This window comes from Cyprinodon variegatus, unplaced genomic scaffold, assembly GCF_000732505.1.
Source record: "Cyprinodon variegatus isolate N-32 unplaced genomic scaffold, C_variegatus-1.0 Scaffold525, whole genome shotgun sequence".
Taxonomy (NCBI): Eukaryota; Metazoa; Chordata; class Actinopteri; order Cyprinodontiformes; family Cyprinodontidae; genus Cyprinodon; species Cyprinodon variegatus.
The window spans coordinates 47,237-74,212 of NW_015150978.1; the positions used below are offsets into that span (position 1 = coordinate 47,237).

Sequence of the window (26,976 nt, forward strand, 5' to 3'; positions counted from 1 at the left end):
TATCTACAGTGACACTATGAGAGGGAGGGGGAGGACCGGAGCTGAGCTGTGAGCAATAGTTCACTAGATGTGGGATACAGAGTGGGATATGCAGCAGAACAAGATCAGATGGCAGATATACTAAGAAAGTGAGAGACATGTGGAAGAGGAGAGACTGCTGGCCGCTGCTGCTGCTGCTGCTGCGAGGATAAGCTGTGAAGAATCGAATTGTTGACTGGACCGGACCAGCAGGCCCTAAATTCATTTAATTAGACTAGCGTTCTATTCTGAGAGTAAATATAATGACTTCAGAGCTTGGCTGAAGTCATTCTGTGATTTCTGGTCTGTTTCTGAACCCCCTGGATATCAAGGACAGAGTGGGATCCTCTCCAGATTTGGTGGAACAATAGATACATGTGAATCAGGCAGAAACATGAAGATATTCACAGCTTTTTTTCTTTTCTTTCCTGGGATGATAGAGTGGCTCTGCCCCTAACAGAAGAGGACAAGTGGAAGGAGCCTGAAGAAAATCATGCAAAAATTTGGTTAAAAATAAACCTGGAAGCTTCAGAAAAGAAGGGAGAGCGATAAAAATCCACATTTATCAAAAAAACCTGAACAAAAGGTAAGTGTTTTCCTTATTGAGACACAATAACAAATCAGGATGGAGGTGGATTTTAAATTGGGCTGTTGCTCATCTTTCAGCTCCAATGTATTATTAGTAAGAACAATTCACAGCAGGAAAAATCCTCACCATCACTTTAGTGTTAAAATAACAGCACGGCAGGCAGAAGTGTGACTTGTGTGAAAGTAGGCAAGTTTTAGCACTTGAGAATTGAAAAATAAAACCATCAGAAACTCATATTCTGCTCCCTAGCAACTAGATTATCATGAAATATAAAGGATTGTATAAACATCCCAAAAAAGTAAGAATAGACAAAACAAACAAACAGAAATGATCAGATTTTGTAGTTTCAAGGTTAGTTCAACTCAGCAAATACATTCTTGTCTCACTGTGGTGAATTCTTCTCTGTCCTACTTTTAACTGCGTGCACCTGTTATATGAAGGCCATAAACAGGGAGTTATCCAAGACCTATGATGGGGACACTGGCAGGACAGATTACAGCATCCAAACAGAAGCTCCATATAAATAAACTCCAACTGCCTTCATGCAATTAGACTTTATATTATTTAACAATGTTTCATCACATTTTGTAATGTTTAATTACTTCATTATTAAACTGGAAAGTGTTAGTAAAAAGACATAATACATTTTTTCTGTATACTGGAATGACCCAGATATCATTATGTTCATTTTTTGTTCTGCACAGCTGCCTTTTTCTGATTGTTTTGAATCTTTTGGTTCAGACGTTTCTCCATATTCAGTTCAAAAATGAACTGTCTTTAAAGTCAAATGATACTAAGCCATTGCATTATTTTACTTAATGTTAAGGCAAGGCAAAGGAAGATATATATATATATATATATATATATATATATATATATATATATATCACATATCAGCAGGAAGACAATTCAGAGTGCTGTACATGACAAAAAAAAATAAAAGGGAAGAGAACTAGTAATGCAACAAATTAAAAGGCAATAAAAATAAATGACTGAAATATGGTGATTTTATTAGAAAATATCAAATGATTGATGAAACAATGGAAAGAAAGTTGAACTGAAAGCTTAAAAAATTATGTTTAGGTATCATGTTATCATTAAATCGGATTCTTCGGTTCTGCACCAGAAATCCACTTCTACATGGAGATTTTTTTCTCTCTTAGACTGCATAAATTCTCATGAATTGCAAGTTTTCTTTTTATTTTTATATTAATCTAAAATGTTATTTTCTTCTCGGTGCGCAGCTACAGCTTCTAGATTTATGTTGTTGTCTTTTGCCTTCAATTGAATCCCACTGAACTCCTTTTGAAACTTCCTAGAGGCTTCCCTTTGTAGCAATCCTAAAATATCTGCATTTTTAGAACATTTTCCGCATAGCTCTGGAATATCTCTTGAAGGAAACCTGGGTGCTGCTTTTTTTTTTTTGGAACTGCAACTTGTTATTTAGTTAGGCAAAAAGCATCTGAATTTAGCTGATTTTCCTTAAATATCAGTTTATTTCCCACTGTTACTTGTTCTGCACTGGTGTGTTGCAATATTACAAGACATCGGCAGAGATTTGGGAAATGTGGTATATGAACATTACAGTTTTATAAATAGAATATAAGGAAATACTGGAAATGCATAATTACAAAGCATATTCAAGTGCAATAATATGGCTGGGTTGTGTTAACAGGAAAGTGTGGCTTAATTATCTATACTTATCATGTTAGGTTAAAGTAGAATACTAACCAGGTTGTTTTAATTAAAAGTACCCAATAATATTCATACAACTTGAGTTTCCTCATTTCTTCATGTTACAACCGCAAATTTTAATCTATTTTGCTGACTATTTTGAGGAGATAAATCAGCATAAAAAGAGAAGGAAACAGATAAATAAAAAACTAAAAAGGTGTATTCATTTTGTTATTTATACTCTTCCTGTTCTCTCACTTTTTCCAAAAATAAACTGTTGTGAAGCGAGAGAAAAAACAATGCTAGCATCAAAATATCCCTTTCCTGTCTATAGGCTCTGTAACTAAAGGTTGATTTAGAGACCAAGCCTTTTATAAGTCATAAGAAACCAATTTGAAACTAATGGAAACAAATGATTTAAAAAAGAACACAAAGAAACGGTTTCACATAATAATCAATATAAAAATGTCAAATAGTGTAACCAGAGCAAAGTTGTTGTGATCCATAGTTTCAGCTCCAATGTTAATTGTTTTATTGATGGGAGAAAATCAAATCAATGGTCCCTTAAATGTGAACACACTTTTTTCCAAACTGTGTTTTTGCATTTCACTGAGCTACAGTCTCTGTTTTCAGCTGCCCTTGACTCCTGCTGTGGGAGGCTTTCAACATCATTTCACATAATTTGAGTACTCTCCTCTGGGACATGATTATAAACACATTTGAAAATAAAAATTGATCCAACACAGATGCATAAAACTATTAAAGAATAGGATATCAAACCTTTCTTTTCAAATTTTACAGTGATGCCATTTGTTTGGATTTTCATTTAAAACTCATTGGTTACCCACTGGTTACCATGGCCCAGAAAGCTGTGACAAAAACAAAGTATACAGACGTATTTTAGCAGCAAGTGCAGACAAACTAAGGTACGGTATAATTTTACAGTTTTAGAAACTTTTCATATCTGCTTCTAACATTGGAGCTAAGAATCCAAAACAAAAACAAATGTCTGAATTTATGTACTTTATTGCATTTCATTGTGATGAATTACCACAGCAGAAATACTGACTTTCCTAATTGTGAGACACATCTAGACAGTTTTGGTGCAGTAAAAAAAAAGATCCTTAAACCACCAATATTTGCCCGTTTAACATCCCTGCTGCTTGCTGTGAACTCTTTGCAATAACAAACATTACATGATAACCCAGTAGGAGCGAATTCTTCAAAGTAAATATTGCAGTCAGCCAGGTTTCCTTAAATAGAAAACTTTTAACCAATCTGTTAGCAATGAGCATGTTATGAAAAATCAGTATGTGATTTAATCTCAATAAAAGTCCACCTGTTATGTGAGCCTTATAGGAGGTTTGTAGGAGAACATTGGAGCTGGAATCAAGAGATAATTTAATTGCCCTGGGATTTAATCAACAATTGGTAAGACAAAAGTTAAGATCAAACCTGAATGCAACATGAATCTTACCACTCAACTGCAGTTGACCAATTTAAAGCACAGTTCTATCATAAAACAAAACCCATAAAGTTTCCAGTGAACAGGGCTCCATTCAGACTACTTATATCATTGTAGTCACAGCTTTCATTGTGAAGTCAAAACAGAAAAGTGGTGCTGAAACACTTCAAGAAAGTAAAGCTGAATAGGTCTATGAAGCTGCAGCAGAAGCAACAACTCACTATACATTTTGAATAAAAAACATACATTTTAGTCATTCATGTGGCCTCGATTTTTATTTTTTATTTTTGGGTACTCACCTGTATGATGGTCTTAGAGAACAATTAGAAGCTTTAGCTTCTCTGCTGATCTTTGCTATATCTGCCACATATACAGAAAAACAAGTTTAGCCTCAAGATTTAAGGCTTGAACCTTCAATTAGAATATCCATGTGTAGAAAATGAAGTTGAAGCTGGTCAGGTTTTTAGGAAAAGGAGGGATATAGACCTCCTTAATGAATATTGGGTCCTCACAAACACGGCAAAGATGCTCCACATGGGGGCTGAACCTCATCTCTAACATTCAAAGTCATGCAGTCCTCACCAAGAGAAATAATGTCCTTTTTTATAAGGTAATCAATGTTTGCATCTGAAAATCAAAGAGTAAATTTTCTCCAGGCTTCTTCAGATCTGCTGTGAGATAGAGAATTTTAAATCTTCCTGGATGACATAAAACCTTTAACAATTATAAGATTTAATTTTCAGTTGGGATGAATAAAGTATTTTTGAAATGAAAAGATTGATTCCGAGGTCTTTTTTATTTGTTTTTCCTTTTTGGATCATTATCTGTATCATTTAGTGTTTATTAAGTCCAGCCTTCTTTTGATCGTTCCCTAGTTTTTATTATTGTCTGAAATTTTCCTGATTAGATTATCCTTTAGAGTTCTTAGTCTAACCTCATATTGCATATTCTTAGTAAATTTATTCCTATTAAGTCTCTGTTTATGTTTTATTAGTCTTTCCTGTTATAGTAAATATCTGTTTAGCTCTATTCATATTTATTAAGACTTTTACATTCAACCACGGCCTCCATTAGTTTAAGTTTTATCGCTTCCCATGTTATGCGCTCATTACCCTAATTCTTTTCCTCTTGCTAATCAAATCCCAGTTTCCAGATGTTTGTCTCGCATAATCTTCAACTCCATCATTTGCCTGCTTAAGTCCATGCCTGTCTTTGCCTGTACTTTGTTTCATCCAAACCTTGTCAGTTTTATCACTTTTACTCATATGGATTTTTTTTTGTCAAACTTTTTAACACGCTGTGCTGCTTATGTCTATTTGTCTGCATGGTGGTCCAACTCCAAGAACCACAGCTTGACATTCAGCCACAGAAACAGTGTGCAGTAAGTGACGTGAAGGTGAACTGCTTTCACTTCAAATTTGTCAATCAGAAAAGCATCTCATGGTCCTGGAGGAGCTGCAAGGATCTACAAGGGCAAAAGTCCGCTCAAAGTGCAGCTATTAGTTGGCTACACAATAAAGTTGGCCTTTATCATAGAAGCGAAAGAATGAAAAAAAATATTTAACATGGGATCTCTTTAGAACAATGATACTGATGTTTTGATAACCAAAAATTGAAGGACAACGGAATAGTTTTAAGTAAAAAATGTATCTTTAATATATTCTGCAGTAAAACAATTTACAAAAATTCAACATACAACAGTCTTTTTTCTCCCCATCTATTGAATTTAGTGCCCTTGTTGATCTTTTCTGTACTTCATAGGAGAACAGGAAACATGGCAAAATATGGCCTTTTTTGACCTGCTGAATATTAGCCAGTCCCTAACAATTTTTCCCCTCCATTGTGGGGGGTAGAATAGGTTAGATACTTTGGAAGTTCTCTGCCCTCTTGATCTGCTGGCAGTTAATTTGCCATTTCTAAGAAAGGCTTCCTTTTTGCAATTAAACGCACAACATTCACTCGATCAGAATCTGTCATTTTTGTTGGCCATAACGCAGGATCATTGAAATTAGCGGTGTGGTCTGTCTCTGTCGCATTGCCTCTTACCTGGCTCTGAATGGGCATCATTCCTCTGCAGTTTATTTTTAATTTTTACTCAGAAAATCCATCAAGCCTTTGTTGTCATCTTCCCTTTTTTTTTTTTTTTTTCGTGCAATGGACTTCTGTAAACCTGAAATTCTTAGTTTGCAGTGAAACTAACTAAAAGTTGCAGCCCGCTGTTGTCCTGGTCAAACCGTTTTATGTTGGGGTGGGAGAGTTCTAATAACCCCTTATTTAAAGAAAACATACATATACCTAATGCAGATATATTTACATATTTAGCTACTGTTTTATTTAATATTTCTATTACAAATATTTTCTGAAAAATTATTTCTGCCTTTATTTTTAATAGTCAGTGTAATTTTTTCATGTTTTAAAATAAGTAAACTTGATTTACAAATGAATAAAAATAATGTAAAGTTTATTTGATAAGTTTGTATTAAAATTACCTTTTAAAAAGTTAATTGGGATTTTTTTAAGTATTAAAATTACTTCGATCATAAAATTTGGGTGAAATATTTATGTTAGTGTAGGTGCTCTGTTTGGCAAAAGCATGGGAACACGAAAAGCCCAGGAGCATAATGGTCAAACATGGAAGAGGTGGCATCATATTGTTGGCATTCGACTATAGACTGATCAGAGCTAAAGAGACAGATGGAAGAACAGGGAAACCATATGAGAAAATTTGTTTGAGGCAACAGAATAATTGCAAATGAACAAAATGGTTTTAAAAAGTGATATAATTCATATTTGTTTATTTATGCATCAAAGCTCCTGCTTAGATATATGAACACAAAGATGTCTGCTAAAGAGGTAGCTCCTTCTGAGCCGATAATTATCAGACAGAATGACTGAATTGGGTTGCTATAATACAAAAAAACCCCCAACACATTGATGTCACTGTGCTATTTTAAACTGTTTTCGATGACAGTTCTTTGGTGATCCCTTTAACGTCTCCATCGAACCGCTTGTATCTGAGGCGACCTCTGTTTCAATACCAAGTTTTCTGCCCTATCTTTTTTTAGCCTCTGTTACGTTCCACTTTAGCCCCGCCAGGGAATCACACAGCTTCATGGCAGGACCCGAGTGCCTTTAACAGTTGTGCCAGCTGGAAGAAAAACAAGATACGTCACATAAAGTGGCAGGGCATTGAATTAACTGGCTATTTGTGTACTTTGATGATCTGAGAAATGTGTATGGTATGGACCAAAGTATTTCCGATAATGCATCAGGAAAAGAAAGGAAGACAGACACAAATCAATACCTGGAATGATTGTTGTAGAAAATGCATTTTGAGGATTTTCTGGTGACTCTGAAGGCTGAATTAAAAATCCATGTTTTCTACCCAGAAAATCTAAATATTTTATTTGTTCTACTTAATTAAGGAGTAGATGGAAAACACATACCTAAAGGTTTTACTCACATTTGTTTGTCTTTTTTCCCTAGTTTCATTTTTGCTCTTGTTGACGATAACCTTTTGTCTGTTTGTCTTCTGTAGGAGTTGAGGACTGATACCAAGTTTTTGCCCAGCAGAGCTCTGCACCTCTGTGAGCTGGCTCGGTTTTGCATGTGCCAGGCTGGTTATGTGAAGCCCCCCTGGCTGTGTTCCACTGCGGCATGAGCGTAGGACGGGTCCACCACCACAGCTTTCTGTCCTGTGAAGAAGAGGGACTCAGACTGAGCACCATGCCGGCTGTGGGCAGTTTTGGCAACGGCAAGATCCAAACAAGACGCAAAGGCCACAGCCGGTTTGTCAGCAAGACCGGCCAATGCAACGTCCACTTCTCAAACATGGACGAGAAGTCCCAAAGGTATATGTCGGACATTTTTACCACTTGTGTGGATATCCGCTGGCGATACATGTTCCTGCTGTTCAGCCTGGTGTTCGTTGTGTCCTGGCTGATGTTTGGGATGGCCTTCTGGGCCATCGGCCTCCTTCATGGTGACATGGAAAGTAGCAGAGAGGAGGACAGTTTTGTTCCCTGTGTTACACAAGTCAAAACCTTCGTGGCCGCCTTTTTGTTTTCCATCGAGACCCAGACGACTATTGGTTATGGAGCTCGCTATGTGACGGAGGAATGCCCAGCAGCTGTCTTCATGGTGGTGTTTCAATCAATCATGGGCTGCATCATTGATGCCTTCATGATTGGTGCCATCATGGCCAAAATGGCAAGGCCCAAAAAGCGTGCAGAGACTCTTCTATTCAGCCACAATGCAGTGATTGCCATGCGAGACGGGAAGCTGTGCCTCATGTTCAGGGTTGCTAACCTGAGGAAGAGCCACATTGTAGAGGCCCATGTTAGGGCTCAGATGGTAAAGCCCCGCTACACAGAAGAAGGCGAGTACATTCCCCTGGATCAGATCGACATGAATGTTGGCTATGACAAAGGCACAGACCGATTGTTTTTAGTCGCCCCCCTCACTGTCATCCATGAAATCGATGAAGAAAGTCCTCTGTTTGGCATCAGCAAGCAAGATCTGGAGACCGCAGACTTTGAGATTGTGATCATCCTGGAAGGGTTGGTGGAGGCTACGGCAATGACGACGCAAGCGCGGAGTTCCTACCTGCCCTCTGAGATCCTGTGGGGCCACCGGTTCGAGCCCCTCATCTTCGAGGAAAGGAGCCAGTACAGAATCGATTATGCATACTTTCACAAAACTTTTGAGGTGTCATCCACCCCCAGGTGCAGCGCCAAAGACATGGAGGAGAGGAAGTTTCCAACATCAGGCGCCAACTCCTTCTGCTATGAGAACGAGCTGGCATTCATCAGCAGGGATGAGGATCTGGACGGAGATGCGGAGAAAGACAAAGACAAAAGGGGCTCATCGGAGTTAAGCACCTCTGAACGCAATCAACCATCTTCCCGAAGAGAATCAGCACTTTAACCTTTACCTGCTGACAGAGGGGCTGTTGAAGTAGCTCAGATTGTGGACGTTATTCTGTCGACACAGGAACACCAATGAGGACAGCTTTGTTACTGCTGCCACACAGGGATTACCTTTTTAGATGATTCTTGAGCTTTATTAGATGCTAATGAAAACTGTCATGTTTCACTGCAGATGATCCTCCTCCTCAGATCTAGGAAATCATCATGGTTTTATATATGTGTGTTTTAAAGTAACGCTGCAATGGGACTATCTGTAGATGCAAAAGATATATCTTTGCAGTGAATATTTATATGTAGTAAACCAAATTTGTACAATATTGTACTAAGCTACTTCAGTAAGAAACACATTTCCATCTCAATTCCATATAGCTGATAAAGACTATATAAAGTGAAGTATGTCAACTTTGTAGAATAACACATAAAACACAATAAGGTAAAATTAGATAATCTCCTGAAAAACTGAACTGCTTTGATTCAAAGTACACCTTAAGATAAAAAAAACTATAAGGATATTTAAAATATAATTATAACATAATGCAATGAACCAGCACAAAGCAGTGGATGGGTATCTTAGGAAAATAAATACAATGATTTTTTTACTCTTAAAAATATACAGATGAGATTAATTTAGCCCCCTTCTCTTTATTAACCCCCCCCCCCCAAAAAAAAAAAGAAAATAAGTCTATTACAAGCATTTGCCTACGTTCATTCATCCAGCCGTCTGTCTGTTCGTTGATTGCTTTTTAATATTCGTTTTTGTAGTGTTGCACAGGAGCAGGTGCCAATTTCCAGCGCTTATGGGACAAGAGTTGGGGTACATCTGGACAGGTCTATTTTTTTTTTTATTTCATTTTATGTATCATTTATTTGACTGGGACAGTGCACATTATTAAGCATCGCTGCAAATGCACCAGAATTAGCCAAGAGGCTATTTTTCATCTATTGTCCCTGGACAGATCTTAAAATTGTCGACCTAAAAAAACACAACAGTAAGAATTTCACCAACCTAATTAACTTCAAATTGAATTTGACAATAAATTGAGTTTTAATCTAGAACACAATTGAAAAATAAACTTTTACTACATCCAAAAGGCTATGCTGAGTAACACACATGCTGCACTTCTAAACATCCTCGAAAAAGCATAAAACCATTTTCTTCAACAGCCAGGGACAATAGTCAGGACTAACAGAGAGATTGATGCAGCCAAAAAACAGAGCAGTTCTTGCACATGAGCTGAGATATAATTTTCAGTTTCTAGCAGTATAAAGCTTACGGAGGAAAAACCCAAACTAACTGCAGCTCTGTCTGCAGTAGATATAATTCTATAAAGTACAGTCTAAACCTCAATGTATGGCACACATATTCATTCATAAGAAGAATTCTAAACAGCTTTCCCCATTCATCTGTATGTCCTTCTTGGTGTTTTATGATAAAATCCTTCTAAAATATAATGGAGGGTACAACATGGTAAAACATGGGAAATGTTCAAGAGGTGTGAATATTTCTTTATGTCAGGTTACCTTCATTATGCCGGACATTGTTGGGCACCAGCCACACAGCACATATATTACAGTTTATTCAATCAGCGATAGGAGATTCTTTGCTCTCAATTTTATTTTTATTTTTTTTTATTCGGGCTCATGGGAAATCCTAGGGTTTGGGTGCTTTGAAAGATGAAGGATAAATTGGCTCAATTGCTAAAACAAAATATTAAAATAATATAATTTTATGTGGTTTTAGCATTTTGTAGTTTTTTTTTTTTTTTTTTTATCCAGACAAATCAACCCATGGGGCCCCTTAAACAGAAACTCGCCCAGCATTAAGTTAAAGATCCAGAGATAATTGCTTCCATCACCTCATTGAGTAAAAAGGCCCAAAGAGCCCTGCTGCAGATGAGCTGGAGAAGCTCTGCTGTGGATCACATACTAATGGCAACATGGGTTACAGCTGCTGATGAGGGTTTCCTGGTATGGCAGTCAGGGCTTCACAGAAATCAGAACTACTTTGCACTTTAAAATATTTTCTTTTATTGTTTTACTTTTTTTCATTTTGATTACAAGTAAGGAAGCACCTGGTTGTGCAGTGAATGTAAATAAATAGACAAAATGTATATTTAATGACACATTGAAATTATGATTGATATGAACAAAAAAATGTCCCCATTTTTAAACATTTTCCTATGATAAATCAAAGAATTAATCAAAATATTACTGATGTAGGATACAGAGCTTGATTTGAATGTAAATGAATGCTCTGTAAAAAATAAATTACAAACCCTTGCAAATAAAATACATTTTTTTATGGAAGGGAGTAACTATATTTAATCTTTAAGGTTTGTGCAAGTCAATTAAAAAATAACTTTATTTACCACCTTATTCTCTGGTTTAACATTAAACCAACTTAGACTTTTGTGTTTATTTACTTAAATTTTTGTACTTTTTATTTGTTTCAATTGAACATGATATCATTGGCTTACCAGGTTTCATATATGGTTTGATCTAAAACATTTATAAGCCCTTTTAGTGCGTCTTCATGTCATGGATGGTTTTGTATTTTTAACCTGTGATTATAAATGTGCAGCATGGAGCAGGTGCGTCAGCAGAGCCTTTTTATAGTGGAGCCAAACCCTATAATAAAACATCTAAAACATTAGATTTGTTACTGATATTACATGATCTGGTCCATGTTAGTATATATTAAGACTCTTGGTCTCATTGGATCATTTGTAAAATTATGTTTGCCTCCTCCATAGAAACAACCAGAATAAACCTCATGATAGATGCCTAAACTACTGTTAGATGTCACTTTAAGCTGTTTATCTCTAGTGTCTGTATTTCTCATAGTAGCTAAATAATAAAAGCACAGACTCAGTTTCTCTCCTCCTGGCTTAGATGAACAATGTTTCTCTCCACATTAGTCAAAGCAAAAGCTCTATACGGGTTAGTTTTACACACCTGGTGACCCTTTCAGCACATTTGTACAGCTCTCCTGGTCATATTTTGTAAATAGTTTGTTTTAATCTTCTCTTTTTGATTGAAAAGTTAATAAGAATAATTATAACAAAGAAAATGGAATGAAATATGTTATTTTACAGTTTGTTTGTTTTTTTGCTTAAAAGTTAATGTTTAAGGGTGATTTATTTGTTCCTGCTGTCTTCCACTGAATACATTTGGACTGATTTTATCCTGATTTTGCCTTGGTTTCTTTCACTCTGTTGTGTGAAGCAAAATTTTAGAAAAAAAATAAAATCTCTAGATTAACGTCAATTATAACATAGAAATTTTTTTCTTTTTTTTTGCATTTTGCTACTGACTGTAAGGAGCAAAACAGACAGCACACAGTGTAACTTGCAGTGTTTTTAGAGTTTTAACGGTTAAAACCAGCAGGTGGAGGAGCGAACAAGTTGTTTGACAAACAGGAACAGATTGTAATTTATGGTCTGAATCTGTTGAACCCTCTGTGGCTGGGCGGGGGCAAAGGTCTCTACTTTCACTCTTACGCACCCCGTCAGGCATGCCTTTGCATGTACATAGAGGACTTGGCTGCTCTTTTACATTACACTGTACTGTAACACTAGAGCTGTAGAAACACATTGCAGACACACAAGCAACCCCCCCCCCCAATCTTGGCAAATTATATTATGGGTTTTTTTTAATCAGTTTTTTCTCTGCAAAACAGATCAAACTCAGTCTGAGGTGCAGGGCACTTCTGCAGCCATTAGGGGTTCTCGGTTAGATTGGATTGTGTCCCAACGAGGGGCATCCACATTTCTGAACAAAGACCACTGCAATTACAATATTTTTTGCAGCTCCTAATTTCACTTTCTAATCCTGTCAGCACTGGCATTTAATCCAAAATGACACATTTTACACTATTTAGGGGGATATTTTCACCTTATTCTAACTTTAAATTAATTTAGCATATAATCTCTGATTGAATTAGTCAAAACAAAAGGATTAGTACTGCATAAAAGTGTTTTTTTTTCATTCTAATTTCTTTGCTGTTAGAAATACAAACCTCTAGTGATTATCACTCAATAGCAGGCTACAGCGCAACCATTAATCCATTTGGACTAGTTGTACTTTTTACGTTTACGCCCTGCCTGCTTTACGCATATTATTGAAGTGTTACATGTTTAGTTATTGTTGAACAGTTCAAGAAAAATTATCACTAATTGTTTGTTTTTTTTCTATAGAAAAACAATATCTAACTTGTCTTACTCACAAGGAGGCCTATTAACTGGTATTTTGTGGCAAATATTTATGCTCGCTGTTGATCTAAACCTTTGCATGTTTAAAGTCACAAAATCTCCTCCCCCGTCTAAACTTTTGCAGCCCCTAACAGCAAAATTCATGATCGACGACCCTAACTCATCCTCCCATTTAACCATATTCCCTACCCTTGCTGAAGAAAAGGCTACACAGAAATAATATACAAATGTAGTATGAACATTTATATAATTATCAAATAATATATTTCAAAGAAGCTATTTACAGCATTAATATAATATATATAGTTCCGACCTGAGTTGTGGACCTCTGTAGCTCCTCAAGAGTTATGGGAACATTGTCTGCATCAGTTAATGTGAGCGCTATGAGTGGGTAGGTATGAAGTTGTGGTATTTATGAATAAAATAACCTCTGCAGGCAGGATGTTGCATTTTTAAAGGGAGTAGCATAAAAAATGAACAGTGAGTTTTGTTTTTTTATGATGGAAAAGTGTGTATTCGTTTAGGTGTAGTGTAGAGATACATTTTAAGATGGAAAAAACATGAGAAACACGTTCTTGCCGTAGTGCTGCCTTCAGGAATCATATCAGGTTTTTTTAAGTGACTTGACATGTGTGAAGCTAAACAGGCAACAAGCTGCAGAGTAACTCTGCTGTATTTAAGAACAAATGAGGAGATAATTTGTCTCTTCCTTGGAGCTGCTTCGTCTGAGATGAGCTGCGTGGTAGAAGGGTGCTGAGGAGAGGCTTCACACCCACTCAGCAGTGTTGGAGGATGAGAAGTCTTATGGGGTCAGTCTCAGAACACGCAGAGTGGGTTGCTGAAAGCCACATCCAGCCTTAATTGCAGCCACTCTGTACTTTCCTTCAGCTACCAGAGAGGTGGAAGGGAGAAAGGAAGAGGAGCTCTAAGCTACACCAATAAATATAGTTCCTTTTTCAGAGGAAAGAGTTTCTCATGTTTCAACAAAAGATACATTTATTGCTTATTAGTTTCTGTCAAATTAGCATTTACTATTAGATAATAATGTGTTTACTTATATTTATACTGTTAAAGATTTCTCTCTCCACTTCTTTTTCCTGAAAAGAGATCACTTAGGCAAACTCTTTAAACAACACTTCATAACTTATATATATATTAAATAACTAGGAGACATGACAACAGATTTTGATAGAAACTGTAATCTTACTCAGATCAGAGAAGTAACTTACATTTACAGAAGGCAGCTGCATACCTTCTTGGGAAGTGGCCCCGATTAACAGTTAAAGTGGCATTTTATACAATTGCCGTCTGCCACATCATCACATTTTACATGAAAAAGCTTCCTGGATGGGAAGCAAAATGTCTTCTAACTTGGAAAAACAAAGTCCAGTGGTTTGTTTTTTAACTTTTTTAACTTTGGTGGAATTGTATAAACTAATCCACCTTTGAAAAACAACGGTTCAAAAAAAAATATTAAACCCCTCCATTTATTCTGACCCTAATACTGAGGAGGTATGCATGTAAACAGTGACAAGAAAGCTTCCTTCCTGGATGGGAAGCGAAACGTCTTCAAACTTGGTGAAAAAAGTCCAGTGGATTGTTTTTTTTTTTTAACTTTATTTGAAGACTTCCTTTGCTGCTTTTTTCAATCTAACACTCTTATGTTAGCCATTTTAGTGACTATTTAGTTGAAACGCTTGGAATATTTTTTTTTCTAATGAAATAAAAAACAAGTTATTGGAGCTGTTCTTGGCTCAGAGGAGACATGAATAAAGGAAAAACATGTCAAGGAAACCCACTGCATTTTCTTGCTATTTCATTGCAGGTCCTTTTTGTTGCTTTGGGTGGCATTTTGTTATTCTTCACAGGGTGTGAGTGGCTTAAAGGTTAAAGACATGAACTTGAGGATGGAAGAAAAATCCACCCTGGTTGGGAAGGGCTGACAAAGGAAACTGGCTATAGGGCTGATTAGATCGGCATGAACTGTAATCCAGCTGCTCTGAATGTGAACTTGTATTAGTTTTGGTCCAAAGTCCAAAATCTAGAACATTAAGAAATTCTTTAGCACTTACTGAAAATCATTTGAGCTGTTTGAATCGTGGAAAAAATATACAAAAATGACACATTCTTGGACCCAATCGAAAGGTCAATCATCTCATAAAGTGCTGAGTCACTGAAGCAAACATATATTTTTAGATAAATAAAAACCTCCAAATACCAAATCATTCATAAAACAATCAGCAACTGAATGTTAGATCATTGAATCGACAGCCGTCTGTAAAAACCATTAGAGGTTTCCAGAAAAAGAGCAGGAAACGTTTGAACCCATTGCCTGATCCGGGTTTACTGTACCGAAACATTTAAGAGCTTACTGTCAGATCCTCCAGATTATTTTGCTCCTGGAAACGTTGGTCCTCCAGCTGAGCACATCACTCAGTAGCACTCTTTGCTTCCATGCCCGTCACCGCTGCAAACGTTTGGTATTTGATTACAGGAGGAGGCTGATTGGATTACAGGAGACTTTGACTCAAATACCGACGGCAAGCATGGCAACTGAAGAACATCCTGGAAGCAGAGCAAAACACAAGAGGCTGCTCTCCATGAGACCTTACTCAGTTAGGGTGCAGTCTGAACACAACAATGCATTTTACACACCAATATCAGCACCTTAGAAGCTTTTAATCACATGTAAATGATCAGATAACCAGCCAAAAGGCCCATAGGAACTCTGGAGGAGCTGCAGAGGTTCTTGGCTCAGGTAGGTTCATCTGCCAACAGGACAAGTTTTACTCATCCAAATCTGACGTAAATAGAAAAATTTATATAAAAAGCAACCTTGCAGTTTTCTAAAGTTACGCAGGCTGTCAAAGTAAACATCTGGAAGATGGTGGTTTGGTCATAGAGAGATGTTGGTGGAAATTTTAAGGGGAACCATAGAGGACTATTGACTGAAGTTATCAGCTAATTTTCCTCTGAAATCTAAATTTAGCTTCCTTTTTACAGATGTTTTATATTATACTCTCAAATTTAATAACAAAGGCTAGATGTGATATAATAACAGTATGTTGAGTGACTCTACAGAGCTATTCACAGTCATATCATTGAAAAGTTCATTTTGTTGTTGGGTTTTAATTCATGTTCTTAAGTGAGACAAATTACAAATGTAAGAATTTTTTCCCAAGCCTTTGTTCCGTTTTAATTTTCAGTTTAAAAATGATTAAAATGCATAATTTCAAATCAAAATGTAACATATATAACAGAACCTTTTTTTTATTAAATAGAAATGTTATCTTAATGGTTTAATATGAGTTTAACGATTATTTTTAAAAGGCATCTCTTATCTGCCTAAACAAACTCACTGAGAACAAATTCTAATTTATTGAATATGACTGGATTTTGGAAAAAAAAAAAATGCGTTTCAATTCCGTACCTGCCATTAGGCACCTGTACATAATTAATTTATGCATTTAAATCAGATCATCTAATTATTAATCTGTACATGACAAAGTTTTCTGCTGTACAAATCATGCAATGTTTTTAATAACTGCATCTATTGCATTAAATGCTTTGGTCATTTTAAATATCGCAATAATTTTCTGCTACTTCTTTTTTTAATATTTTTGTTTAATTAACAGAGGAATGACAGATTTCAGAGGAAATTTTTACATTTAAAAGACGCAACACCACACTATTATTGTACAATTATATATATTTGCTCAGAGTACACAATGACTATTAGTCTACTGTACCTTCTGAGCTGTTTGAGGTTCCTCTGCTGCCCCCTTGTGGGAAACTAATCAAACAGCATGTGATGCCTCTCCACCTCATGAGGCATTTTTAGGATTTGGTGTCAATGTAGAACATTTCTTCCTTTTTTTATTGTAATTAATAATTAAAATAAAACCGTTGGTGATACAAAGCACGAGAAAAACAAAGTACACAGTTTTATTATTAAATACATTTTATTACATAAATGAACATTTTGAGCAACACAAAGTCTATGTTGAACATTACAGGTATTTTGGTTGGGTGGAACTTTAACAGATGTTTGCATTTCTTTTCTATTTCTGTTTTCTGTATCTCTGTTGGATAGATTCATCTGATTTTCCTGACCCCCAGCCAGCCCGATCGCAGACCCCCTTGTATCCTGTGGTGCCCTTATCCTCTGCCCTCCCTTCTGCAGATTTTCCCTTCAGCCCCAGTTGCACTGATCTTCATCTGTCGCGGTCAGAATATCTGTAACCAGGCCTGTACCGATGGTTCTGTTTCCATCTCTCAGAGTGAACCTCTGGCCTTTCTCCAGCACCATGGGCTGGCGCAGCGTAAGCGTCAGCGACGTGTCCTCTCCTGGCATCACCATTTCCTTAAACAGAAGCAACAAGGTCATCATTCTGCAAGAACTTTAATAAATCCTTACTTCCAAACCCCTCCTCAACCAAGTCTAACTAAGTGCAGCATATTTTCAGAGGCTGAAACATGCAGTTGATGCTCACCTTGTCTGCAGGTAGAGTGACCCTGCAGGCCATGTCCCAGGTGAGAGAAAACATGACGGGCATGAAGTTGGTGACGAACGGCTTGTGTCTGCCTCCCTCCTCCTTACTCAGCACATAAACCTGGAAAACATTTAACACTCGATTAATTGTTAGCAAATAATCCTCATTTCTAACTGATAAAGATTCATTTAATAAATTCTACAGTAACATCAACTAAAGTTTGTTTTCCAGGGACTGCTGAAATGTTAATAAGAAGAGGCTGTTTTATGACACTAGATGAAAATAAAAAAGGAAGCTGAGGGTTAATTATTACAGGCCTCTTAAAGTTTCCATTTTCTTAACAGAGGGCTTTGACTTAAGTCACTATTAATATTTGGGAAATAAAAGGGAAAAAGGAAATAATTTGGTTTGCAGCCTAGCCATGGAAGGAAACAATACTCAAAAAGGAAAATGCATCTGCATGATATGCTCTGAATCCTTAGACATGTTTATTTTAGCCAGAGCTCAAATCACTTTTACATCTGTTGTTCTGGAATAACAGCCATATTGGGATGGTATATATTTACGTGACAATATTTGACAGAACAACAATTATTTGATTAAATATTAAATCATTTAAAATGTATTATTGTACAACAGACACTTTCAATCAGCTTCTAGCCCCAAACAAGAATAACTAGGTTTGATTTAATTATTGTTATTATTTGATCATTTCTGAAATTGGAATTGTTTTATTTATTTTATTTGTTAATTTGATTTATTTATTTTATTTGTTAATTTGATTTATTTATTTTATTTGTTAATTTGTTATTATTATTATTGTCTGAAATAAATAAATATTCATTCATTCATTCATTGGTTTAAGATCCAGTTTTAGAATAAAACTCAGAAAAAAACCCTAATTTGAACCTTTATCTTACCTAACTCTTTGAGTTTTCCTACCTGTGCTTTGACCTTCTGGTGAGGCATGATGGACCCAGGTTTGCACATCACCATCCCTCTCCTAACGTCTTCCCTCTTCAAGCCTCGAACCAGGGCGCCCAGGTTGTCTCCTGCCTCGGCGCGGTCCAGAGACTTGTGGAACATCTCGATGCCTGAAACAAAGATCAGGGGAACGTTTTGAGCGTCTCACAGATTTAGGATTAAATTTCTGCCACAAATGATCCAGCAGATCAGCTGCTGGGACCATGTGAGCTAAACGTACGTTTTCATTTTGACAAAGATCAACAGGCTGCATTTTATTTGGATTTTATAATGGGTCCACTCAAAGGAAAATATAATAAGGTGGAAGGAAAATGACATCTGGTCCTTCTGGAAAAGTCTGGTCATATTCAGAATTCAAACTTCTAAAAGTTCTTTAGATATGAAATTGTTACATACTGTTCAATAAATGATTCGTGTTTTTAATTAATAGTAATTTCATTTGAATGTGCTTTACTGGAGAAATCCTTGTTTGTCAAAGAATACTACTGCCATCTACCGGTTTGTCACATCATGGTGAGGTATCAGCTGTTGAGCAAGTCCCAGCGCTGTATCTGGTGTTTGTCACAATGTTCTATTGTCCTAGCCATTTTGAAAACATTCTTCTTCCAAATGTTGGCTAAATATTACTTGTTTTTCTCTAACCAGAAATTCGATGGCAAATCCTCCCTCTTCAAGTTGCTCAGTTAAAATAGACAGACTAGTTTTCAAAAACTGCCACAAATAATAAAAAGCACCAAAATCTGGGTCTAACCGATTCTATTATGCCTCTGGTACAGGAAGAGGAACCTCAGTCCTGCTTTAGAGTCTTCTGCAGCCTCTCAGGTAGCCTTTAGGACTGTCATGTATTTTACGCCATCCACCCATCTCCCCTGTCTCTGCTGAAGAAGATGGTACCCACATCAGCACCAGTAGTTTTCATGGTGGAATGATGATGTAAAGGTACATTTCCCAGACATCCTATCAAAACCATGTGTAAAGGTTCAGTTATGGTCTCATCTGACTAGAGGTTCTCTCCTTTATGTCTTTTGCTGCCTCTAAATTATATTTTTTTCTAAGCACTCCTCTATAAAGGTCAGACTGATAGTTAACAGATTATACCAGATGTATTTTAATTACCACTGCAAGGTACCATAGTTCTAGTCAGGGTTCTACTAATATGCTTTGAGAGCAGACATATTTGATCAGACTCGCATGGTCACAATGAGTTCACTCACCTGTAACCACAGACTTGAAGCTACGATTGTGACCCACAAACTCACAATCATCTCCTTTCTTTATGAGGCCTCTCTCCAACGTACCGGTCACAACGGTCCCCCTGCCTGAAGGATGAATGCCAAAGTTTGTGTTTGGACTTCTTCACCTGCCTGGTATTACAGATGCCAAAAGAGGAAGGAGCTTACCTGGGATTGAATAAACACCTTCAATGGGCAAGAGGAAAGGTTTTTCCAGCTCTCTTTTGGGCAGAGGAACATAAGAATCCACAATCTCCAGCAGTTTCATCACCGCATTTACCCCCAGTTCAGGCTGCTTGTTCTGGAGCAAAAACATCAACGTGAAATAAAAGAGACGCATTTGGCAAAGGATTCAATAAAACGTGTCGACAGCCAAGTCGGTTCCTTTATTTCACCGACCTCCAGGGCGCAGAGGGCAGAGCCAATCACAACAGGGGTGTTCTCGCCATCGTAACCAAACTCCGTCAGCAGCTCGCGGATCTCGATCTCCACCAGGTCCAACATCTCTTTGTCCTCCACGGCGTCAGCCTTGTTGATGAAAACCACCACGTGCTCAACGCCGATCTGCCTGGCCAGCAGGAGATGCTCCCGCGTCTGAGGCATCTGACCGTCGGTGGCAGCCACCACCAGGATGCAGCCGTCCATCTGGGCGGTGCCAGTGATCATGTTCTGAGAGCGGAGAGCAGGGATCAGACTGTGTGACGTTTATAACCAAATTCTGAAATTCAAACTTCCTGGATTTTAGGGTCATTTGTGGCAAATTCTCCTTTAAATGTAAATTAAAAAGTTGGATTGATGGATGTAGGTCAGGACAGTTAGACATGACATGCCAGACCGACCGACGGATGGAGCATAACAACATCTGTGGGGTAGTCTAGGAATGCTAATAGTTTTCGTCACTCTCCATAATTATCTAGATACTGTTAAACACTATCATCAAAGTGCAGAAGGCCTGTTAGGTGCATCTATATTCAGGCTGTGTGCCGCTAAAAGAAAAGCAGATTACCTTGACATAATCAGCGTGGCCAGGGCAGTCTGTGTGGGCGTAATGTCTGTTGGCTGTGGTGTACTCCACATGAGAGGCATTGATGGTAATTCCTCTGGCCTTTTCCTCAGGAGCATTGTCAATATCCTCATACTTTTTGTAATTTGCACCACCAGCATCAGAGAGCACTGGACAGAAAAAAACAACAAAAAAACATCTAGAAGCGTAACAGAGTTTATTTTCTCATTTTAAATCTAAAGAGATCTTACCTTTTGTGATGGCTGCAGTCAGGGTGGTTTTGCCGTGATCGACGTGTCCGATGGTTCCAATGTTCACATGAGGCTTCTCTCTGCTGTACGTTTTCTTGGCTTCAGCTGCAAACGTCCGCCGACTCAAAGGCACAGCACACTAGGCAGGAAGGACCAATAAGGAATGGCAACCGACAAAAATCTACACTAACAGGTACGAAAAAGGAAATGGGAATCTGTTGTATGCTTACGAGTTTAAAGGAGCTGTGCAGAAGGCTCGGCGAAGTAAGCTGAAGGGCTGAGGGCAGAAGACATCATGTGTGTTTAGAACATACAGGCTACTACTGCAGTTTGTGAAGGCATTTCTATTCAAACTGAACTTTATTTTTGTTTTCATCATTTCAAATTGCTCTGCACTGGTTATTTAAGTCATGAGAGAAATATTTAAATGCACGGTCTTGTTTATCCTCTTCACTCCTGCAAAATGCATCTCTTGATCAAGTAGATTATCAGCAATAAGGACTAGAACACTGCTTTTAAATTTATTCTGGCTGTATCTCAAATCAATAACATGGGATAGAAATAACTTTATTTTTAAAGGATAATCAAACAATGTTAGACATTTTTGCATATTTGTGTGTAAATGCAGTTATCTCATTGTATTTCCAATCAAACTGCGCAAATATTTTGTCTGATCTGTAAAAAAAACATTTATTTTAAGATAAAAAAAAAATAAAATAAATTCCAAAATTGCTTATGTGTGTAAAGAGTATGAAATGCAGTTTATTCCAATTTAGCTGAGATTAAATTCATTTTATAAATAATTTTCATAAGAACCATTTCCTGATTAATCTCAATAATAAAAGTCAAAAAAGAAAAACACCTGTATTTGAGAGGATCACCTGAATGATAACCAGTTAGATCATTTTCGGCCTCTTGTGTAACAGTAGCAGTTATGCTGAGTATTTGTTGCCTTAAGGACCTCAAAGCTTCTAAGTGCTTAATATCAATATGTGGCTGAATATTTCAACCGATGGGGCCCAAAGTGTTATTAATTTGAGTTAAACCAGATAAGAACAGTTTAGCTTTATCTCAGGTTTTAAGAGGCTCCTGCAGCAGCTAACAGGCGGACCCACCGGAACAAACTGTGTGCTCATCTAGAATACTAGTCTTTACATTTATAATTACATATTTATGCAGGTATTAGTTTTTTCGCTATCCGTTCTTTTAATTCCATTCTTTAAGTCAAGCTTTGTCCGCAGTTATTCCTATTGTTAGCTAACCCTTACCGAAGTAACGTGACCTTGCTGCGCTACCAACTGACAACATCACCTTCTGTCTGTATTTCTCACATTTATCCTCAACCGAACAACCTAAGGTGTTGGTCGGAAAATCAATAACAGTTATGTGTCTGAATTTGCGTTAAAATAAACATAAAAAAAAATCACAGAGTAAATAAATACTAGCGTTTTTACCGGAGAAACAAGCACGCAGCCCCACAAGCGCCGCCATCTTGGATGGTTAGACAAACCAAAGATGATGGAAATATCAAGATGATACACTGACACGACCACAAGCTGTCACAGTGAAGAAAAACGGGTTAAAATATCTTTACTTTTCTATCTTCGCTTTTAAATTTTTAAGTATTTTTAAACTTTATCAAGATGCCTTATATTTGTTTGACACATCACGCTGAGCCAGAATGACTGCCAACAGTTTTTGATGGTTTTAAATTTACTATTTTCCCACACTGCCAAGCTTATTTAAATCAAACGCAAACGTTTGCACTGTTTTTCTTGTATAATTATTTAGAATATAAAAGTAACAAATAATAACACACATAAAAAAATCTCTATTTTACCTTTATTAAAATTTTATACTGTATAAGAATACTGTTATAATAGAAATTACATTATATAATTTAGTGAAATGTGATATCAAATATGTGATAAATATAACATATGGTGTAATACATATGGAGTGCTTGGTGGTTGACAGTGGGAGATTGAACTAAAAAGTACTGTTACTCTTTGTAAGTTTCTCTAAATCACTTACCGTAATTGTACTAATATGTAAATCTTATTTTGCAACATTTAAGTTTGGAGGTTATAAATTGTAGTTATAAATGGGTACATATATGCAAAACACAAAGATAGGAAACTCATTTTAAAATTGGAAAATGTTTTGTTTTTATTCTTACCAAAGAGTACCATCAAAAAAGGGCTTTCCCATTGCCTTTACTTTTTACGGTACAGCATGGCGACCCACTCACCACTCGTGAGCTCAACTTGAGCTAGCTAGAATATTCTAGCGCTTTCACATGTCTGTGTTTATAACAGGGGACACGCTCATCTGCTGTTAGTTGGAAGTTAACCTCATTGCCTTATTTGTGTTACAGAACACCGGGACTCTTTCAAGGTAAGCTGATTATACGTATATTTGGTCATAAAAATTTTTTGAAAAATATGAGAATCCAGTTTAGATTTGTTGTTGTTTTCTATGATCTATACAAACGTACATCCTCAAAATAACTTATTATATATAACAGAAAACTTAATATAGGCTCGTTTGGAAGTTCTTTGTTAAATTTCACTTTTTGACATGTCTGATTTCTTTGTACAGCTACTAAAGTCATGTCAGAACAGAACAGAAACAGGCGATACCCCCAGAACCTTCAGGGGGTCTTACAGCTGGCGGTGGAGGCTGGATCAGCTGCTGAGGGTCCAGCTCCTGTGGAGCCCATGTCTGAGGAGGTGAGTGCACTCCTACAGCTTTTAAACCCGTCCCCTGGATGAAGACTGTTATCAGCCATCCAGGTCTACACTATTCATTCATTGTTTTTAATGCTGTCTGACTAAAACGACTCATTTTCAGAGGAAGACATGGCTGAGAGAAGCTCTGTCAGATATCTGCAAAGGTCAGATGGATGAAGTGGAGCAGATGAAGCAGAGCCTCGCTGTCCTACAGAAAGACGAACCAAAGGGATCAGAGCCAGATGGAGAGGAAGACAGGGAGGAAGAGGAGGAAGATGAGCGGGAATCAGCCTTTGAGGTGTTGTCTGAGCTGTGTGAGAACCTGGACAATGCCAGAGGTTTGTTTAAAAAAAAATTTGATAATATTTCTTTTTTATATGTATATATAAACTAACTTGATCCTATTTATGCTGTCTCCAGATCTGATGGTTCTTGGTGGACTGGAGCTGTGTGTCTCCAGGTATCTTCTTCATGTTAAGAGTGGGCTGAGGTGGAGGGCTGCTCAGCTCCTCGCCTCTTGTGCTCAGAACATGCCCCAAGTCCAGGAATACCTGCTTAAAATTGACGTGCTTCCAAAGCTGCTGCAGCTGACAGATTCAGACCCCAATCCCAGCGTCAGAGTGAAAGCACTTTATGCCGTCTCATGTGAGTCCCTGAGGCTTTACTCCTCAGCGCTGAGGTTATGAGCCATCTTAAGAGGTGTTGGTACTCATGAGATAAATCTGTCTTCTCTGTAGGTTTGGTACGAGAGCAGGAAGCTGGACTGCAGGTGTTTGTTGCTAATGACGGTTTCTCAGTGCTGATGAGAGGTATGCAGTCTGAAAATGAGAAAGTCAGAACCAAGTCTGCTTTCCTTCTGCTCAGCCTGCTGACCTCAAACCCAGAGCATAAAGGTACGATGGCAAGACCCTGCAGAAGTATATTTTCAATCTTTTCTGTTAAAAACTTAAAGTGAATTCAATTATTATTTTCCTGATTAAAGCTATTTCTTAAGGTTAAATCCTTTTTGGTGATTGGACTATTTTTCCTTTTTCGTTGTCTTTTGGAATTTAACATGCAACATTAAAACAAAAGCATATTTGTTTATTTGTCATCTAACAGAAACAGTTGTATCGATGGGGATGGTGCAGCAGCTAGTGTCTGTTCTCCGCACCCCACATTCGTCTTTCCACGAGCACGTGCTTGGTGCTCTCTGCTGGTTAGTGACATTTTCTAAATCACTACTCATCAAGGTGTTTCACCGAGGCTGCAGTTAGCTCACTTCTCCGCCTCTAGAAGTTCATATATGCATTAAGTTCTGGTTCCTGTTCGGTGATCATGTCCAACTTTGTTTGTGATGTCTAGTTTAGTAGAGGACTTTCCACAAGGGCTTGAAGACTGCAGGAACCCGGCTTTGGGTCTGGAGGAATTACTAAAGCGGCGAACCAAAGAGCTCCAAGGAAAAGAAGAAAGTCAGGTACATGAAAATAATATCTAAAGCTTTAAAAATATGTTTATTTTTCTACATTTAGTCACATTATAACTGCAAACTTCAATGTATTTTATTAGGGTTTATGTTGTAGAGCAACTTAGAGTAGTTTATAATTACGAAGAAGACGGGAAAACATAACTTTTTTTCCCCCTTTACTCTGCTATCACCAAATAAAATTGACTGTTATAATCTATTGATTGTATTCCACGTATTCTTCATGGAGAAAAAAATGATTTATCATAGAACTCCATAGCAAGGTATCAGAATAAGAGTTCAGAAAACGTGTGAAAGGTTCTCAGGTTAGACGGGACAACAATTTAACTGTTTTTTTATGGAATATAACTTCACATCAGACTTTTTAAGGAACACTCTGTGTTTACACCTTGAAGCTTTCTCTGTCTGGTTCCTCACCTGAGAAGAGATTCATTTTAAATAACTCTTCATAATGTATATTTATTTAATAAACAGGAGACATGACAGCAGATTTGACAGAAATTGTAGTTTTACTCAGACCAGAGAAGTTGCTTAGGGTTACGGAAGGCTGAGGTTACTAACCGAGCTCGCATCTCGTTGACGTGGCCCTGAATCAAAGTTAATTAAGCATTTTATAAAATTCAAGTCTGCCACATCATTACATCATTACATAATACAGGTTTGTAAATGAGATGTCTAGCCTCATCAAATTATCACACTGTTTTTAGATCAAGAACACCGCCCTCATTTCATTCCCAAATGGTTGCTATGTACATGATTACGATTACTTTAAATCCTGACAGAAGGATTGTCCTTATTAGATAAACTACTTGGGGAAAACATTAGTTCTGATACACAACAGTCAGGAATTCTTAGGGTTTAACAGAATAATTATAACACACTGAACACTACATGTTTACAGTGAAGCATGGTGATGGCAGCAGCAGGCTGTGGATAAGCTGTTTAGGAAGATGATGGAGCTTAAATCCATGTGTGTTTATCTATATAAGTTTTTAGTTGTTTGGTGATTCAAATCTTTAGATTTTATGCAGATTTTATTTGTCATTTTGTTCACACAAGTGTAAAACAAAAAAAAAAATTTAGTTTGGAAACAGCTCACCGGACAGTTTCATCTTTTTAAAAGTGCAGCCTTGAAAAATAGTATCTATATATAAATCAGTTGCATTTTCAAATTCACTTTTAACTCATGGTTAATGTGACTTCAATCTAAATTATTGTTGGATTAATTTTAGCTTTTGGTCATTGCTACTTTCTAAAGTCTACGTATTTTTCATTAACAGGAAGAACTGGATTTCTGTGAGCATTTGAGAGTTCTGTGCTTCAGCGTGCAGCAGACAGATGATGTAGGGATGGACCGCTGAGGCTGTTTGGAAGAAAAGCAGAACATCCATGAGCTGACTCATGGATGCGGAGCAACAGTTTATGTCTGTTACGACAGTTGCTGTGGATATTTTGCATGTAATCCAACTGTTGGATTGTACTGTGTAAATAACTACTCTGTATAAAGTGTCTGTTAAACTCTGGCGCTCTTTCACCTCTGCGTTTGGTTGTTGTTTTTATCCTCATATATCACCAAAGTTTCCCATCATTATTTTTATTTTTTTTTTTTTTTTCGTAGTGTTTTTTTTTTTGGCCTCATTATCCTCTTTTTTTATGTTTTTTTTCTTCTTATTAATGTTTTATACAAAACACTCACAACTGAGGACATTAGAAATATTTATAAATAAATACTGCTGTTAACATATACTCTGTGGGTTGTTTTATACTACGACTTGTACAAATTAACATGAAATTAGATGTCACATTAAAGAAAAATACAATACTCACCAGTGTTTTACAAAAGTTATCAAGCCTGGTGAACCGTTTGTCACCTCACAACCACCAACATCAATGCATGTGAATGGAGTTTAGTTTCTCTAAGAACATATTTT

The 26,976-nt window shown here is 37.1% G+C and overlaps 3 protein-coding genes across 4 annotated transcripts; 2 read left to right on the top strand and 1 right to left on the bottom strand.

Annotated features, from left to right (window-relative positions):
- The first annotated feature begins 104 nt into the window (after positions 1 to 104).
- On the top strand, positions 105 to 10,854 carry LOC107095124 (ATP-sensitive inward rectifier potassium channel 12-like). Of its 2 annotated transcripts, none has more exons than XM_015391099.1 (2): positions 105 to 604; positions 7,285 to 10,854. In XM_015391099.1, exon 2 carries the CDS (start codon positions 7,404 to 7,406, stop codon positions 8,670 to 8,672), a length of 1,269 nt encoding a protein of 422 aa, XP_015246585.1. In that variant the 5' UTR covers positions 105 to 604; positions 7,285 to 7,403; the 3' UTR covers positions 8,673 to 10,854. The 2 variants fall into 2 exon arrangements, with proteins under 2 accessions (XP_015246585.1, XP_015246586.1); XM_015391100.1 differs by having other exon boundaries at positions 7,293 to 10,854.
- A 6,054-nt stretch (positions 10,855 to 16,908) lies between these two features.
- tufm (Tu translation elongation factor, mitochondrial) lies at positions 16,909 to 22,377 on the bottom strand. The gene is made up of 10 exons (XM_015391089.1): positions 22,303 to 22,377; positions 21,079 to 21,125; positions 20,849 to 20,987; positions 20,601 to 20,767; positions 19,994 to 20,263; positions 19,763 to 19,895; positions 19,577 to 19,681; positions 18,321 to 18,472; positions 17,379 to 17,498; positions 16,909 to 17,248 (listed from the first exon to the last, which is right to left on the bottom strand). The coding sequence occupies exons 1-10, from the start codon at positions 22,337 to 22,339 to the stop codon at positions 17,078 to 17,080; spliced, it is 1,341 nt and encodes a 446-aa protein (XP_015246575.1). The 5' UTR covers positions 22,340 to 22,377; the 3' UTR covers positions 16,909 to 17,077.
- Positions 22,378 to 23,084: 707 nt separating this feature from the next.
- On the top strand, positions 23,085 to 26,646 carry hspbp1 (HSPA (heat shock 70kDa) binding protein, cytoplasmic cochaperone 1). Its single transcript, XM_015391091.1, has 8 exons — positions 23,085 to 23,245; positions 23,450 to 23,580; positions 23,702 to 23,918; positions 24,001 to 24,225; positions 24,318 to 24,473; positions 24,682 to 24,778; positions 24,925 to 25,036; positions 26,326 to 26,646. Exons 2-8 carry the CDS (start codon positions 23,461 to 23,463, stop codon positions 26,404 to 26,406), a joined length of 1,008 nt encoding a protein of 335 aa, XP_015246577.1. The 5' UTR covers positions 23,085 to 23,245; positions 23,450 to 23,460; the 3' UTR covers positions 26,407 to 26,646.
- The last annotated feature ends 330 nt before the right edge of the window (positions 26,647 to 26,976 follow it).

Bases quoted from the DNA above. Each gene is read 5' to 3' on its own strand.
- LOC107095124 (XM_015391099.1), top strand. From the start codon at position 7,404: ATGAGCGTAGGACGGGTCCACCACCACAGCTTTCTGTCCTGTGAAGAA.
- tufm (XM_015391089.1), bottom strand. From the start codon at position 22,339: ATGGCGGCGCTTGTGGGGCTGCGTGCTTGTTTCTCCG. The intron at 20,264-20,600 runs GTAATCTGCTTT...CTCCGCTCTCAG, and splicing joins GCCACGCTGATTATGTCAAG to AACATGATCACTGGCACCGC. The intron at 19,896-19,993 runs GTCGGTGAAATA...TTTTTGCTCCAG, and splicing joins CTGCCCTCTGCGCCCTGGAG to AACAAGCAGCCTGAACTGGG.
- hspbp1 (XM_015391091.1), top strand. From the start codon at position 23,461: ATGTCAGAACAGAACAGAAACAGGCGATACCCCCAGAACCTTCAGGGG. The intron at 23,919-24,000 runs GTTTGTTTAAAA...TGCTGTCTCCAG, and splicing joins GAACCTGGACAATGCCAGAG to ATCTGATGGTTCTTGGTGGA. The intron at 24,779-24,924 runs GTTAGTGACATT...TGTGATGTCTAG, and splicing joins GTGCTTGGTGCTCTCTGCTG to TTTAGTAGAGGACTTTCCAC.